This window comes from Tachysurus fulvidraco, chromosome 21, assembly GCF_022655615.1.
Source record: "Tachysurus fulvidraco isolate hzauxx_2018 chromosome 21, HZAU_PFXX_2.0, whole genome shotgun sequence".
Taxonomy (NCBI): Eukaryota; Metazoa; Chordata; class Actinopteri; order Siluriformes; family Bagridae; genus Tachysurus; species Tachysurus fulvidraco.
The window spans coordinates 13,247,821-13,266,498 of record NC_062538.1 but is presented as its reverse complement, the minus strand read 5'-3'; the positions used below and the strand labels follow the sequence as shown (position 1 = coordinate 13,266,498).

At 40.1% G+C, this 18,678-nt stretch overlaps 1 protein-coding gene across 3 annotated transcripts in view; it reads right to left on the bottom strand.

Moving 5' to 3' along the window:
• fnip1 (folliculin interacting protein 1) overlaps positions 1-18,678 on the bottom strand; it is a 61,127-nt gene that overhangs the window by 4,903 nt on the left and 37,546 nt on the right. For 2 of the 3 annotated variants that reach the window (XM_027139901.2, XM_027139902.2), the window contains one exon: positions 5,682-7,038. In XM_027139901.2, the coding sequence (XP_026995702.2) occupies positions 5,682-7,038 (1,357 nt within the window). Of the gene's footprint in view, positions 1-5,681; positions 7,039-14,347; positions 14,499-18,678 lie in introns of those variants that run through there. The other variant, XM_047805487.1, reaches the window with a different exon arrangement.

Below are 18,678 nucleotides of genomic sequence, written 5' to 3'. Positions count from 1 at the left end.
CTGGGTACTAACCCAGATTGCATCCAAAAAACATAAAACCACAGTACGCAACTCACTGCAGAATTAAATGTGCACCTCTTCTGTTTCCATGAAAACTGTTCGTCAGGAGCTCCACAGGGTCAATATTCATGGTTGGGCTAATGACAAGTGTTAATTTCACTAATGCCAGCACCGGAAAGTAAGTAAGGAAACAATTTCCTCAACTAGCATAAGGTAGTGACCATTACACTGTTCTGCAAGAGTAATGGCTCAAAATCCTTCTGGCCAGTGTGCAGGACCAAAATGCAGGACCAAAATGCTGTATTGGCCACAAAAGCACTATAACATACTACTAAATGACTGTGGTCTAAAACTGTATTTTACTTTTATTGTCCAACCCATATCCATTTCTCTCAAATTCTAATTATATACATACTGTACAGTCAAGCCTGAAATTATTCATACCCCTGACAAATTCTGACTTCAAGTTACTTTTATTCAACCAGCAAGTTTTTTCTTGATTAGAAATAACACAGGCATCTCCCAGAAGATAATAAGATGATGTACAAGAGGCATCATTGTGGAAAAAAATATTATTCATCTTTTATTTACATTTGAACAAAAAGTGTCAATCAAGCGCTTGCTATAATTGCTGGCCAGCTTTTTGCATGTCTCCACTGGTATTTTTGCCTATTCATCTTTAGCGATGAGCTCCAACTCTTTCAGGTTGGAGGGTCTCCTTGCCATCACCCTGATTTTTAGCTCCCTCCACAGATTCTCAATCGGGACTCTGGCTGGGCCACTGAAAAACGTTAATGTTTTTGTCTGCTAACCATTTCTTCACCACTTTTGCTGTGTGCTTTAGGTTGTTGTCGTGCTGAAATGTCGTGCCCAAGGCCAAGTTTCTCTGCAGACTGCCTGATGTTGTTCTTGAGAATTTTGATGTATTGCTCCTTTTTCATGGTGCCGTTTACTGTGATTAGGTTCCCTGGTCCACCAGCTGAAAAACACCCCTCAAAGCATTAGGTTTCCACCACCATGTTTGACAGTGGGGATGGTGTTCTTAGGGTTGAATACTTCTTTTTTACGTCAAATGAAAGCTACATCATTGTGGCCAAACAATAAAATTTTTGTTTTATATGACCATAAAACAGAAAACCAGAAGTCTTCTTCTTTGTCCAGATGAGCATTTGCAAAGGCCAATCAGGCTTTTGTGTGCCTTATCTAGAGAAGTGGTGTCCTCCTTGGTCTGCGTCCGTTGAACCCAGTGGTGTGCAGTGTCCGTTGGACTGTCTGCCTTGAGATGTTGCCACCAGCAGAGCCCAGATTCATCAGGATGGCCTTAGTGGTTATCATTGGATTGCTTTTTACCTCTCTCACTTTCCTCCTGGCCAGCACAAGTGTCACTTTTGGCTTCCGACCGCATCCTCTGAAATTTTTCACAGTGCGGAACATCTTGAATTTTTTAATAATACTTTGCACTGTAGCCACTGGAACTTCAAAACATTAGATAAGGTCTTATAGCCCTTTCCTTGTGAGCTTGTGAGTAGCCACAATGTGCAGCCGAATGGTCCTCAGTGAGCTCCTTTGTCTTAGCAATGATGGTCCCCAAACCAACAACAGAGAGCTTCTGATTAAAACAGCTATTCCCAATGAATCAGGGTAATTACTGTAGGATGCTTTAAAACAGCTTGGAATGGTATAGATCTTTGGATTTTCCCATAGACTGACAGTTTGCAAAGGGTATGAATAATTTTGGACATGCCACTTTTTGTTCAGATGTAAATAAAAGATGAGTAATAATTTTTTCCACAATGATGCCTCATTTAGATCATATTATTATCTTCTGGGAGACGCCCGAGTCATTTCTAATCAAGAAAAAACTTGCTGGTTGAATAAAAGTGTACCGGTCATTTTAGATTTCATGTCCCAGGCACCCTAAATTTCAACATCTACTCCCCAATTAACCGATGACCACTCAGTTTTACGATTTTATTGAGGGCTACACCCACAACTGGCTCCAGAATGTCTGGAGCCTACACAAAGACCAGATAACCCCATGCGGCTTCTCCGATTGAACTCATAGGGCCCTAAACCAGAACACACACACACACACACCACAATGAGACATTCCTTTTACTAATAAAACCCGAAGATAAGGTACTCTAAGGTTCTCATTCTCATAACCCTTTTTGTAATGTGTTCTTCTTTTAAGGCTTGCCTGACTTATTTGCTCCTTAATTTCCTGACAAGGGTGTATTTTTTTTCATGCGTCAGAAAACAACATTGTATTTAACATGTATTGATCTAATTGCTGATCATGGCATGTTAATGTATATCTGTTCTAATGCTGTATGCCCCTTTAAGGTCTGGTGTCAGAATGTATACAAAGCTATCGTTTTCTTTTTACTTCCCTAATGAAAGTGCATCTTGTTTTATGTTTCATTTTTGTTTCTTTGCCTTTATAAGAACACAATATCGTATTAACATCAGTTACCCTTCGATTACTGATCTGTGTATATAAGGTACTGCTGCCTTTATACCGTCATTACCCTTCATGTTTAGTATCCAAATAACCACAAAATTATCAGTTACTCGTTTGTAAACAATGGTGTATTTTATTTGAGCACGAAAAGCGCCATACCATCTTAATACACCCTGGATCAATCTTTAAAGTCATCTAAAAGTTTGATGGATAAACCACGCCCACAGACACCTGAAACAAAGGGAGTTTTCCCTCCAAAAATCCTGACCGAAGTATTGGTCATCTCCCCAAAGATGGGTGGAGTTCGCGACCTTTAAATTGTCACCAACACCACTAATCCGTGGTCAGACTTTTGGAACAGCTTAGAGACGACTCCATCTTCCTTCATAGAACTTCCGGCAAGCTCCACTCTCCAGAACCTCCAGGAAGAACGCCTGACCCCATTCTGACTGAGATTTCTCCGTTACATCCAGATTCTTGTGCCGCAAACCAATGCAAGAAGCAGTTTCCTCTAACAATCAAATTTAGATGCGTAATTTTAAGTAGGAATCTTTCATTGAATCATAAGGTGAATTTAAGTTTCTGTGACGATTTCCCAGTTAGGGTGTGTTTAATTTTTGAGTCTAAGCTTGCCATTCCTTTCCTTCCTTTCTCTAATTTCTTCTTTCCAGTCTCTTCCTCCCTTTCCCCAATTTTAATTTCTTTTGTTTACTTTATTTTCATCTTCATTTTCACTATTTCTTTTGTTTGTTTGTCTAGTTAGTTTTATGTTGTGTTTGTCTCATTCATTAAATGCCATATTTTTATGCCAAATAAGTGATTGTCTCTGAGTATCGCTCACAAATTAAGGTACCTGCAACATCTGGTCTGAACTACATGCTCTATTAAGTTAATTTAACTCAAATTACGGTGTAAAGTAAAAGGGGAGCGAACCTTCCTGGGCCGGGAAGATACCTCCGGCGGACGAACAGACCAAATAAGTATAACGTTAACTCCATTACCGTTAATTTCAACTTAGGTTAAAATATTTAGAGTCACTATAACACATTACAATTACTTATAAATACTTACCTTGCTTCGCGAGCCAAAATCGGTACAAAAGTAACTTTAAGTCAGAATTTGCCAGGGGTATGAATAATTTCAGGCTTGACTATATATATACACACACACACACACACACACACACACACACACACACAGCTCAAAAAAAAAATGGGAACACTTAAACAACACAATATAACTCCAAGTCAATCACACTTCTGTGAAATCAAACTGCCCACTTAGGAAGCAACACTGATTGACAATCAATTTTACATGCTGTTGTGCAAATGGACTAGACAACAGGTGGAAATTATAGGCAATTAGCAAGACACCCCCAATAAAGGAATGGTTCTGCAGGTGGTGACCACAGACCACTCCTCAGTTCCTATGCTTTCTGGTTGAAGTTTTGGTTACTTTTGAATGTGGCGGTGCTTTGGCGGTTCTTTCACTCTAGTGGTAGCATGAGACGGAGTCTACAACCCACACAAGTGGCTCAGGTAGTGCAGCTCATCCAGGATGGCATATCAATGTGAGCTGTGGCATGAAGGTTTGCTGTGTCTGTCAGCGTAGTGTCCAGAGCATGGAGGTGCTACAAGGAGACAGGCCAGTACATCAGGAGACGTGGAGGAGGCGGTAGGAGGGCAACAACTCAGCAGCAGGACAGCTACCTCTGCCTTTATGCAAGGAGGAACAGGAGGAGCACTGCCAGTGCCTTGCAAAATTACCTCCAGCAGGCCACAAATGTGCATGTGTCTGCTCAAACGGTCAGAAACAGACTCCACAAGGGTGGTATGAGGGCCCGACTTCCACAGGTGGGGGTAGTGCTTACAGCTCAACACCGGGCAGGACATTTGGCATTTGCCAGAGAACACCAAGATTGGCAAATTCACCACTGACGCCCTGTGCTCTTCACAGATGAAAGCAGGTTCACACTGAGCACATGTGACAGATGTGACAGAGTCTGGAGATGCCGTGGAGAACGTTCTGCTGCCTGCAACATCTTAATGGTCAGTAATGATGTGGGGTGGCATTTCTTTGGACCTCCATGTGCTCGCCAGAGGTAGCCTGACTGCCATTAGGTACCGAGATGAGATCCTCAGACCCCTTGTGAGACCATATGCCAGTGCGGTTGGACCCGAGTTCCTACTAATGCAAGACAATTCTAGACCTCGTGTGGCTGGAGTGTGTCAGCAGTTCCTGCAAGACAAAGGCATTGATGCTATGGACTGGCCCGCCCGTTCCCCAGTCCTGAATCCAATTGAGCACATCTGGGACATCATGTCTCACTCCATCCACAAACGTCACGTTGCACCACAGACTGTCCAGGAGTTGGCAGATGCTTTAGTCCAGGTCTGGGAGGAGATCCCTCAGGAGACCATCCGCCACCTCATCAGGAGCATGCCCAGGCGTTGTAGGGAGGTCATACAGGCACGTGGAGGTCACACACACCACTGAGCCTAATTTTGACTTGTTTTAAGGACACTACATCAAAGATGGGTCAGCCTGTAGTGTGTTTTTCCACATCAATTTTGAGTGTGACTCAAAATCCAGACCTCCATGGGTTAATAAATTTGATTCTCATTGATAATTTTTGTGTGATTTTGTTGTCAGCACATTCAACTATGTAAAGAACAAAGTATTTAATAAGACTATTTCATTCATTCCGATCTAGGAGGTGTTGCTTAAGTGTTCCCTTTATTCTTTCTTTTTTCCTTGTTTTCATCATTATCTTTTCTTTTTATGTGAGTGTTCCTTACCATAATATGGTAAGTAGTAAGTACAGTACTTGTAGTAGCACTAATAGGGCTATTGACAAGTTATGGTCTAAAGCACATTAAGAAGGCAAGAAATGTCACCAGTTAACTTTTGAGAAGGCACACCTGTAAACTGAAAATCTTTAAAAAGGTGACTACCTTGGTAATCTGATGAGAGAATGCTAGTGTGCCAAGCTAAATCAAAAATATAAAACACATTCTGGGTTGTTTAACACTTTTTTTTACTGCATAATTCTATACATTTTCTTTCATAGTTTGGATATTGGATGTCTTCAGAATCAATGTACAATGTTGAAAATAATAAAAAAAAGAAAGTAGTATCACTGAAGGATAAGGTATATCCAAATGATCGACACACACACAAAAGTTGTGTGCGCCAAGACATACAAAACTTCACATACCTAGGGAATGGTACTTCTATCTCTTCTTGCCAGTCAGTCTGGGTTTCACTGAATATTTGTGCAACTTGCTCTTGTCTGTGTATTTCCTGTGCTGTGTCCTCACTTTCACTGTCTCCCAGTGCGCTGTCTGAACTCTCATTTCGTGGAATCTCCCACTCATTCGGTGTGGGTGTCTTCTGCGCCCACTCCTTCTCTAAGCCTGGAACACTCAGTGAAACACTGATACTTTTGTCCTCCTCATCAGAACATTTCATGCAGCAACCTGTGTTGATGGGTTGTGTGCTACTTTTACACATTGCCTGCTCACAAACGTGTTCATTGTGCTCACAAACGTGTTCATATGTCCTAACTAGGGAGTCAATCCAAGTCTGTGGCAGATTGTTTTCAGAATCTGCAACCTCCTGTGATGCTTTAGAGACATCACCAAAACTTCTTATTTCTGTGGAGTTACCATCACTAAAATACTCAAACATATCCATGCACTCCTCCTGGACTCCTGGGTTAATACAAGGAAGACTCCTAGTAATGTAGGACAAGGTTTCAGCATGCTTGGTCTTGATTTGGTCCGTTATAAGTGGCTTAGTCAGCACAGTGCTACACTGCTGCTTTAGATGGCAACACTGCTGCTTTGGTTTTTCAGTGAAAGGCATTTTGCATTTCTTGAGCTTGTCTTCAACACTGTGCCTCTGGGTCTCTGTGTCAGACTCGGGAGACATGGACTCTCCAATAAGGAAAGTGACTCTAGTCCCAGGCTCCTCCTCTTCCTCATCCAGGAGGAAAGAGGTCATAGTTGTACTTTTATCAGGTGGCTTCTTTTCCAGTGGGATTCCTGAGGACCTAACAATCTTCACAGGTAATAAACTGTGGGCTAAATCAGAGTCACAAATAGCCGTCTGTCCTTGTAAATCAAGCCGAGAGGTACTGCTAATCTGTGAGGCAGTGCCCACCTTTATCACAGTCTCTGTTAAGGGACTAAATAATGAACTTCCAATCTCCTGGCAAATCTGACTTTCCCTCTGATCCTGAGCCATAATGACGGGCATAATGTGCTCTGTTTTCTGCTCTTCTTTTGTGCCCGTTTCCTCTGGGTTAGGTTTATGCACAGTGACTAGCACATATTCTGATTCCTCAACCTCTCCACGACGTAATGATGTTGTAATAACTGATCCAGGCACAGCAAAAGCCTCCTCATCTTGATCCTCATTTCCAGTCTCAATAGCATATGCCTCTAATAGCTCTGAGCATCGGATGAAATAGGTGAGCACATAGAGAAGCCGCTGAATCAGTTCCTTTTGCCGCCCAACCAGCACTGTGCGCGAGAGACGCACCGGTGAACCAATTGCACCATACAGATCACCTGTGGAGAAGCAAAAGTCATTTGAAATTAAGAAAAAATAGTACTAGCAATGTTACTATTTTTTGTAAAAGTGTACCTATATTCATTTTTAATCTAACAGTATTGGCCAATTCCACCTATTTTATTTAAAACAATGCTTACCAAGGTGACAATCAGTTTAAAACTAAATGATAATTTGTATGTGTGAGACTGTATTTATATCATGTAACATGTATGTATAATAATACAACAGTATTTTATTGCATTGGAATTTTAAATGACTTAAATCTAATACAAGGTTCACTTCTTTGCAGAAAATGAAAACAGTTAATGATGGCTAACATGATTCAAATAGTGGTACTAACTGGGAAAATACAGATTGCATAAGTGTTAAAGTACACAATGTCAGTATACATGTACTTTAACAATTTAATTAGCACATTACCCAATGTGTAGTATTCCTGTATTTATATGATGTTTTACAGGCATGACTGCTTTCTATATACTCTTGCAAAGCACTCAAGAATAAATCTGCAAGTTAAATGATATCTGTCAAAGATAACCACCAATACAATTTATCAATCGAAGAAAAGTGAAATTTAAGAGGAACAGACACAAAACCAAACACACACACACACACACACACACACACACACACACACACACACACACACACACACACACACACACACACACACACACACACACACACCTCAAAAGGCCATTTTCAGGAAAGTATCAGCCATTAGCCATTCTAGTGGATAACTAATGTGAAAGCAAATCGCAGGCCCATGATTTTTACCACTTCTTTTCTGGTTGTTTTGAGAAGCAGAGATTAATAATATCTGATAGATGGAAGCTAACCATCTATGCAAGGTGCATGGAAGCACAATAAAAAATTAAAAAGTAATTTCTGTCTAACTCCTTCACAGCAATGGGCAAATAAATGGTGATGGGCTGGGAAATAAGAACATTTCACAATGGATGTCAGTAGTTTTAACAATTGTGGGTAAAGATTTTAATTGTGTAATGAACCCTCTTGTAGATAGACACACACATAGCTCTGCATCTCTAACTGCATAGCTCTGCATCTCTAACTGCTCAGATCTTGGTTTTGTATGTACATGTCTGGAGAATTCTTCACCCTGCTGATAAGAAATACACATTCTTTTGAGATCATATGCCAGTGTCACTAAGAAGCTACAATTTAGAAATACAGTAGTAGGCACTTTTTCCTCTAAATTTAAAAACTCTTTAGTGTATATATATATATTTATGATGACTGAGAGAACACAGTATAGATTTAATTCTTTTGAAGTGCTTGTCCCTAATGTTACACTATCGCACATGCACACAAAGAAATCCCTAATGTCTCTTGCTCTAGCGACCGTGTACAGACCCCTGGGGGTTCTAGACACAAACGATGCTTTAGGACTCACATTTTTGGACTTACTAAACTCACTTGGGCTTAAACAAAACATCACTAAAGCAGCTCATCGTCGTAATCATACACTAGGTTTAATAATATCACACTGATGTCACTGATATAGATGTCATACCTCAAAGTGATGACATCACAGACCATTATCTCAATGTACACACTACCTGTAGAACAAACTAACTGTGTCTCACCACGTTATCGACTCGGTAGATTCACAAATAGCCTGCCGGACCTGTCTGGACTTCTTACTGTACCCTCAAACACAAACGATCTAGATGTAATGACCAACAGCATAGGAGCTATATTCACTAGCACATTAGACACTGTTGCCCCAATCCGATTACAGAAGGTTAGGGATAAAACGCTTGCACCGTGGTATAATAGTCATACTCACACCCTCAAGAGAGAAGCCCGTAACCTCGAGTGAAAGTGGAGAAAAACTAAATTAGAGGTTTTTAGAATTGCATATAAGGACAGTATGTCCAGCTATAGACAGGCTCTAAAAGCTGCCAGGGCTGAGCACTTAAGCAAAGTCAGAAAATAACCAGAACAATCCCAGGATTTTAACACAGTGGCTAGATTAACAAAAAACAGAAATCTGAACACACTATTCCATCACAGTTCAGTAAGGATATTATATATGAGTACATATGAGAATTTACATATGAGAGCAACTAGTGACCCAGTCTCACCTAAGGCTCTAGACACACAACTACAGTGCTTTGCAAGTACAGGACAGGAAGAGTTACATAAACGTATTACTACAGCTAAATCAACAACTTGTTCACTAGACCCCATTCCAACTAAATTACTGAAATAAGTGTTATATAAAGCTGTTGAGCCTCTTCTTAATATGATTAACTCCTCGCTATCTTTAGGTTACATCCCTAAATCTTTCAAGCTGGCAGTCATTAGGCCACTCATCAAAAAACTTAACTTAGTTCCAAATGAACTATTAAATTACAGACCAATTTCACACCTTCCGTTTATGTCTAAAATACTAGAAAAGGTTGTGTCTGTTCAACTGAGCTCCTTCTTACAGGAGAACAATATCCTCGAAGAGTTTCAGTCAGGTTTCAGGCCCCATCATATCACAGAAACTGCACTTGTTAAAGTTACAAACGACTTGTTCTTAGCTTCGGACTAAGACTGTGTCACTATTAGTTCTACTCGACCTTAGTGCTGCATTCGACACAACAGCATTAGATCACAACATTCTTCTAGATAGCTTACAAAATTACACAGGTATTTATGGACAGGTTTTAAGTTGGTTTAGATCCTACCCGTCAGACCGATACCATTTTGTTGAATTAAATGGTGAATCCTCCAGTTTATTACCAGTTAAACATGGGGTCCCTCACAGATCAGTTCTAGGACCTCTGCTTTTCTCGATATACATGCTTCCATTAGGGAACATCATTAGAAGACATGGGATTAGTTTCCATTGCTATGCTGACGATACACAGTTATATATCTCATCAAAACCAGATGAAATAGCCGAATTGTCCAAATTAACTCAATGCCTTAGAGAGATAAAAGACTGGATGAGCTGTAATTTTCTGTTATTAAACTCTGATAAGACAGAAATACTACTTAAAACCAAAAAACCAGTACACAGAAACTCTCAAAATTTAACTTCCATTTAGAGAAATGTTCTGTATTTAGTAGCTCGACAGTGAAAGATCTGGGTGCTATATTATACAGTAACCTGTCTTTTGAAAATCATATCGCCCATACCAAAAAAACAGCCTTCTTTCACCTTAGAAATATTGCCAAGCTGAGAAACATCCTGTCTGTATCTGATGCTGAGAAGCTAGTTCATGCATTCATGACCTCTAGACTGGACTATTGTAATGCATTACTAGGTGGTTGTCCTGCATCTTTATTAAATAGGCTACAGTTAGTCCAAAATGCAGCTGCCAGAGTTCTCACTAGGACAAGAAAGTATGACCATATAACCCCAATTTTATCATCTCTACACTGGCTACCTGTTAAGTTTAGAATTGATTATAAACTGCTGCTACTTACATACAAGGCTCTTAACGGTGTAGCTCCCATGTATCTAACTAGTCTTCTAACACGTTACAATCCTTCACGCTCTCTGAGATCACAAAACTCAGGACTTCTGGTAGTTCCCAGAATATCTAAGTCTACTAAAGGAGCATTTTCTTATTTAGCTCCCAAACTTTGGAATAGTCTTCCTGATAGTGTCCGGGGCTCAGACACACTTTCCCAGTTCAAAAGCAGATTAAAAACTTATCTATTTAGTCAAGCGTACACACACATAATACATCATAATAATGCACCATTACATTAAACTTGCACATTTTTATGAACAGCAGATATGTTAATCCCTCTCCACTGCTTTTCTATTTCACTCCAATCCCGAGGCACCCAGACATTGTACCAGCTCCGATCATCTTCAGTGCGATGAAGATTTGACCTCCACTGAGATGAGGCTGACTCTATGATAATCCTGATACATCTACAGATCTACGAGTCTATGATACCATGAGGAGATCTGAACTACATGTGATCTGTATACCAATTTGTTGACTGGTTCCTCTCAAGGTTTCTTCCTTACCAATTTAAGGGAGTTTTTCTTTGCCCCCGCTGCCTGAGTCAGCTCAGACTTGCTCTTCGGGGATAGATAGATAGATAGATAGATAGATAGATAGATAGATAGATAGATAGATAGATAGATAGATAGATACACACATGCATACTGTGAACTATATATATCTTGATTTTTTTACTATATTAATTCTCTATATTTCTCCTTATGTTTACCTTCTGTACTATGTTTATGTTCTGTAAAGCTGCTCATAACCCGCGGGTCCCGTGTGTGGGGGGTTGGGGCGGGCAAAAGAATTGTCACTTTACTGCGGGGCGGGATGGGGCGGGTCATTAAAAGCAAAATATAAAAAAACATGTTGGAATATTTTGGAATATATATTTTTATATTTTATGTGATTGATAAGGTTACAATATGTAGGCCTATGTAGCAAAGTAACTTCCGTGATGACCCCAAATCTTTGGCTTCGCGTCATGAAAGCGCAAATCAGCTCCCGCCACAGCCACAACAATAAAACAGATAATTAAAATTGAAGATGAAGTGTGAGTGAAATTAAGGTCGGGAATTTACAAAACCGGAAGAAAAGAAGGTCAATCTGCAAAATCTAATGTTTGGGACCGGTTCTCAGAAATTGTTGCAGCAGGAGACAACAGCAGTATCGGCTACGTTAAGTGCAACCTGTGTGAAAAAATATACAAACACGAGAGCCACAAAACGGGCACTTCCAGCATGTCAAGGCATATTTGTGGGGGGTCTAAGAAAAAGGACGACATGTCTCAAAATATTACCGCTTTTCTCAAAAGCAAAATACCAGCACGTCAAGTCCGAGGTTACAGACGCTTGTGTTGAATTGTGCTGTCAAGATCTGCAGCCCTTCGACATAGTATCTGGAGATGGATTTCATACTGTAGCCCAGTGTCTAACATTGGTTCACGTTATGGATGTGTGGATGATAGCAGTGTACTCCCTCACAGGCAAACTGTTTGCGACAGAGCCAAAGCAACCGCAACAGAAAAAAAAGAAATCCTCTCAAAGAACATAAATAAAGCTCTGGATTATGGCATAGCTATTATCACTGACATGTGGACTGATGAGTTCAACAATACAACAACATACACAGTGTTTACTGATCACTTCATTAATGACGACTGGAAATTGGAGAGCCGTGTCATAGCCACAGCTGAATTTGATTCTACTCTCAAAAAGACACGATCAAATCATTAAGGAGCTGCATGACTTTGGTATTGACCCTGCTCGCTTATCAAAAGTAATGTTTGTAACTGACCAGGGCACAAACATAAAAGCTGCTCTTCGCAGCTACAAGTGAATGCCGTGCACAGCCCATGTCATTAACATCTTTCTCAAACACACGTTTGATATAAAAGAGAACACACCAACATACATGTGTGAGGTGAGTAATACCATCGACAAGTGCAAAAGCCTTGTGAGATACCTGAAAAAATCAGAGACTGTGGTACAGCTTCCACACCCTGTGACGCAGGAATGCGAAACCCGATAGAATAATAAAGTTGCAATAATGCAGTCAGTCAGTAAACAGTACCGTGAAATCCAACAGCCCTTGAAGGAGAAAGATCAGCTCCACAGAATTGATGGCATTCAGCTGGATGTGTTGAACACAGTTACTGATCTTTTGCTGCCTTTTAAGTATCCAACTTTTCATCTGGTCGTGCTTTAGTTTTTTAAACTGAAGAAACACTTCGAGCCCCAATACGGTGATCCGGAATACATGGTTTATATTCGGGCACTGGCAATGCTGCTGCTAAACGACAAAATGTCCATCAGCGTCACCCACAAGCTTGGAACGTTTTTTTTTTTGTCCCAGTTTTAAGTCCCTGAAGATGTTTCAAGCGAAGGAAAGAAACGCCATGTACGAGCAGGCCAGGAGACTTGTCAGGGAATTTAACTGTATGCTAACACCTCCAGCAAGTGTCCCGGCGACGGAGCCAGAGGCATTGTGAGTAGCACCAGCAAATAGGGCTATAGGCTTGGGTCTTAAGTTATAGCTACAGTACAGTGGTCTAATGTAGGCCTATGTGTAAAATATTAAATATGGTTATATTTGACTTTTTAGTTGACGAAGCCGAGAGAGTCAAAAGAAAAAGAGATGAGTTTAGTGAATGGGAGGATGGAAGTGAAGAATTTCAGAAGTTCAGCGCTACATTGAGGGTCAGTTCTTCTGGGACGGAGAGGACATTCTACAGTCGCAGTCAGCTGCCTTTCCCATGCTTGCCAAAGTGTCCAAAATGATTCTCTGTATCCCTGCCACAAGCGCATTAGGCGAGCGCACATTCAGCTCTGCTGCCCGGGTGCTCGAGGCTAGGCGAAATAGATTAAATCCGGGTACTTTGGATGCAATTCTTTTTTCGCACAGTGAACGTAAAAATGCTAAATGAACATTTCCGGGTGTTAAGTAAAACAAAAGTTCAGTGTTTATGTAGCATAGACTGTAATCTGTAGGCCTATAATAATCTGAAAGAGATTTTGTTTGAGCCTTTTTCTGTTTTAAAATAGGCTACTGTAATTTGTTAGACGTATAGGTGTTTATTTATAGGTCTTCTATAGAGATAATTACAAACGATGCTTTGTAAATGTTGAAAATGTTTATATCTTGGTGTTAATATGACCATGCTGGTTTCTATGGTGAAATAAAACCTGCTTTCATTTGCATTTACAATGCATCTATTTAATGGTCACAGGTGTGGGGCAGGGCGGGTTGTAAAAATAGAAACAGTGGTGCGGGGCGGGCTGGGGCGGGCCAATAATCTCATAAAAGCGGGACTGGAAAAAACCCGACCCGTGCATCACTACTAGAGAGGGATAGCAAAAGTAGTGTAGTTTCTATAGGGAAAAATCTGGATGCTCCATTATTGGTGTGCAGAAAGAAGAAACTTTAATACCGGTGCGCTAGGGTTAATACGGTAGTTCACGTTGACCAAAACAGACAAGAAAACGCATTTTGGAAAAAACTTTTTCGGTAATCGCAGACATTCGCATTCAGACGGGATTAGATTTCTCAGAGGAGTGCCGATTTTGCTGAAAAACAGTAGGTAATTTGCTCTGGAATTTTTACACAGGTCGTGTGAGAAAAAGACACACATGGCAGATTTGGACGGGATTAAACTCACAAAGTACGTCTGTGAAACTGAAATTTCTCTAACGACCCCCTGTAAAACTAGTCCCGTCCGAATAGAACTTAAGAGTAATATTGTAGAGGTGTGTAAATTAGTGACGGCAATGTCTATTGCTGTAGTATGCTCTGGCCCATCCCAATGTGGTGTGGCGATGTAGCTTACAGCAGGTTATGGTCGCTGAACTGCTGGATGTCCAGGTGGTGCTCCAAAAACAATGTGGGCTTCGTAGAAAATTGGAGCACTTTTGAGGGCAATGCTGGCCTGTTAGGACCGGACGGTGTCCATCCCACACGGGAAGGTGCTGCTCTCATTTCTAGCAGCATAGCACATAGTTTAATTACAGGCATAGCTAATCGGTGACAATCCGTAGCCAGGGCCAAGGAGCAGACAATTAGGCTAATCACAACAGAGACTGTGTCTGTTTCCCAAGCTATACAAAAAACTATAAACACTCATGAAATTTGTTTTAGTAGCCTTATTAGTATAAAATTAGATCATAGTGAATGCACAGCCAGCACCTTTGATCTGAAGCTAGGACTGTTAAATACAAGATCTTTTGCATCTAAAGCCCTTATGGCTAATGAATTGATTACTGATCAGAAGTTTAGTGCTCTGTGTTTAACAGAAACCCGAGTTTGCAGCATTAAACAAAGCTTGTCTGCCTGGTTATAGTTATACACATCAGCCACGCCTAACAGGCAGGGGAAGAGGTGTTGCAGTTATTCATGATAAGCTTTATGTCAAGCAAGAATCTAGACACGTTTTCTCATTCGAAGTACATTATACTAACATACAGTTGAGGCCAAAATTATTAGCCCCCTAGGAATTTTGGAACATTTTCCTAAAGATCGTTCCAGTGTTTGCAGCATTGATAAAACTTGATATAATCAAACATTCACCATTGCTATTTAGTAGCTTTTGGTACATTTTGGAATATAAAATACATTTTTAGGCTTGCTTTATATCAAATATAGTGAAAATGGGGTGGTCAAAAATATTAGCCCCATGTGAATTTTCGCTTTCAAAACACACCTTAATTAATCAATCAGCTTTCAAAATACACCTCTGCAGTCAACTGGCTTCCTAACAACACCTGGGCATTCAATCAGCATAAAAAGACTCCAAGGAGCAGGGCACATGATCACATTATTGGGCGAGACTACTTTTACTCACCATGCCAAACACAGGAAGACAAAGGAAATCAGTCTTGAGCTCAGAAAGAAGATAGTGGAGGCTCATGATAAGGGGGAAGGCTATACTGCCATTTCCAAGTGTTTCACAGTGTCTAAAACCGCTGTATGTTGCATCATTGCCAAGTACAAGGAGACAAATTCTGTAAGAAACAAACCTGGGTGTGGTCGTAAGCACAAGATTTCAAGAACTCTGGAGAGGAAAATAGTCAGAGATGTCAGCAAGATGCCCCAGACATCTGCCAAGATTATTTTTGCTGACCTGGCCTCTTCTGGAGTTGATGTTTCAAGGAATACAGTTGTGAGGGCTCTTCATCTTGGTGGGCTTCAGGGCCATCGTCCTAGAAGAACCCCTTTACTCAAAAAGTGGCACATCACAGCCAGACTGAGGTTTGCCCGTGAACATATGAAAGGTAAAGATGAGTTTTGGGAGTCTGTGCTTTGGTCTGATGAGACTAAACTGGAACTGTTTGGGCACATGGATGTTGCTTATGTTTGGCGAAGAAAGGGTGAGGCCTTCAACCCTAAGAACACGGTTCCCACAGTTAAACATGGTTGTGGGAGCATCATGCTGTGGGGCTGTTTTGCAGCTTCAGGCACAGAGAGCCTTGTTCGAGTGCATGGCATCATCAAAAATGACAATTATGTTGACATTTTGAGGGATAATATGCAGAAATCTGCTCGTAGTCTAGCCTTAGGTCGTCACTGGGCCTTTCAACAAGACAATGATCCAAAGCATACATCGTAATTGGTCCAACAGTTCCTGAAGGATACCAAAACCAAGGTCCTGGAGTGGTCTGCATAGAGCCCAGACTTCAATCCTATTGAGAATCTGGCGAGTGCTCAAAGTGAATGTCCATGCTCGGAAACTACACAATTTGGACCAGCTGGAGCAATTTGCAATGAAAGAATGGGCTAAAATCACTCAGGAGACCTGTGCCAACCTAGTAAAGAACTACTCTAAGAGGTTGTTGTCAGTTGTGGCACCGAAAGGGTACACTATTGACTATTAATGACCAGGGGGCTAATAATTTTGGACGTTTCATTTTTGCCCTTTCTTGTTTCAACTCACTATTTCAATTAAAAATCCTAATCAAACTTAGTGGACATTTTGTCTTTGTTATTTTGGAAACAAATACACTATAAAACACTTGTTGTTAATGGTCATTTCCATGGGGAAATCAAGAGTTTTGTCTAATTTCATAAGGGGGCTAATAATTTTGGCCTCAACTGTATATCTAAGTCTACTGAGTGAGCTCCTCTTATTGTTATTTACAGACCTCCTGGACCATATTCTGAATTCCTCTGTGAATTTGCAAAATTTATTTAAAACCTAATTGTTTCTTTAAACAAAGCAGTAATTGTTGGAGACTTTAATATTCATTTCAGTTGTTTCCACCTTAGATTCAGTAGGGGGTGAATCAGAATGTAATAGGACCCATGCATAATGGAGGTCACACTCTTGATCTCATTCTAACCCTCGGATTAAATATAGAAAATATTGTCACAGTGTCTCAATCAGAAGCTATCTCTTACCACTATCTCATTTCATTTAAATTGTGCTTGACACGATATTTGCGATTTTCCATGTCAAAGTGTTAAACATACATTTATATTTATGATCCGTCACGTCTACTTCAATCAAAAGGTGCAGGCTGTTTGGTAGTACCTCAAGTACAAAAGGCTACAGCAGGGGGCAGAGTTTTTTCCCCACAGAGCCCCACAGTTATGAAACAGACTTATAATTAGTGTTTGGGACTCAGACACAATCTCAATATTTAAGGGTTTTTTTACACCTGGTCACTTCATGCGTTTTCTGTGATTGGATAGCTATCCGATCATAAAAAGACCAGGTGTAAATGCCCTCCGAAACGGTTTCGAGATGGATATAAATCCGATCGCTAAAACCACTTCAGATGAAACTGGACAGGTGTAAATGAATGTGGTTGTTCAAGCCACATACGTCAGCACTATACTCCTCCCAAACGCAAGTACGTCACTCGCAGGTGACTCGCGAGTCGTGCATCGCGCCAGAAACAAATGTTTTCCCACCAGCACTGGCTCCGATCTTTCATCCAGGTGTCTCGTTGGGTCTTAAAATGCACTGCTGCCACGAGCGAAAATGCAGCAAACAGTAAATGCTGTTTTTTGTAGCAACCGCATACACCAAAGCGTGTTCCATTTCAATTACCCCGGAAATGAGATAAAATATATTTGCATATTGGGCGGGAGTAGAAAGATCAGATTGATATGTGGCCTAATGTAAATGGAACAGTTTTAACAAATCAGATAGCTATCGGATCAGAGAAAACACATGAAGTGACCAGGTTTAAAAAGGCCCTTAGTCCAAGCTAAAAAAACAACAACAACAAAAAAAAAAACACATTTGTTTAGTCCACCTTTTTATGAATAGCTTTTCTTAGGTAAATGAGTAGATCTGCTTTGAGTCAATGGGAAATTGTTAAAAGTGCTATACAATTAAATTGAACTGAATCAAATTTAATGGTGAATCAAAGGGCCTTAGAGGCTTAGCTATTGGCTAAGGAAAAAATGTATAAAAGATCTCCTTCAAGAGATTTATTGAAATAGTTGCAAGCAATTAGAGCATCTTTACACTGACCACTCACTGTAGATACAGAGAAGAAAATATAATACACAATTGATTTTATAAGCATGGAGACAAGCCTGGGAGATTTCTAGCACACATTGTAAAGCAATGTACAGCATCTCAGTTTATTGATACTATTCAATTACTCAGATACTATACTCAGATCATGTCTCAGATTTTCCACGATAATAAGAATATTCATTCAGTTATTAAGATATTAATTATTTTTCAATGGTCTCCTCTAGGCTTCATCTATTTAGGTATTTTTATCTCTACATCTTTGAAAAGTATGTATAAATCTAATTTAAGTAATTTATTTTAAAAAATATGGCAGGATTTAGATTTACAGCAGTGGAATTCCTTGCCAGCGTCTTGGCCAAGTCAGATAGTACTTGTATAGATGATTGTGTTACCCAAACTATATCCTATTCAAATGGTTCCAATTCTGTTCTCAAGTAGAACATTAAATGTCTCAATGAATAGCTGGTGGATTTCCTTCAAGAGCTCTTCTTTTTGCTCAGTACTTTTGAAAAATAAAAGAAATATATAACAATCCAATTATAGTTATTTCTTAAAGCATGGAGATCGGTCTGTGGGTTTGAAGGTAGATCAAAATTGACTTCCTTTTTTGTGAAATATCTTCTATTGAGAGGTCTCTACTGATATTGACACATTATGACACATTATAGTAATTC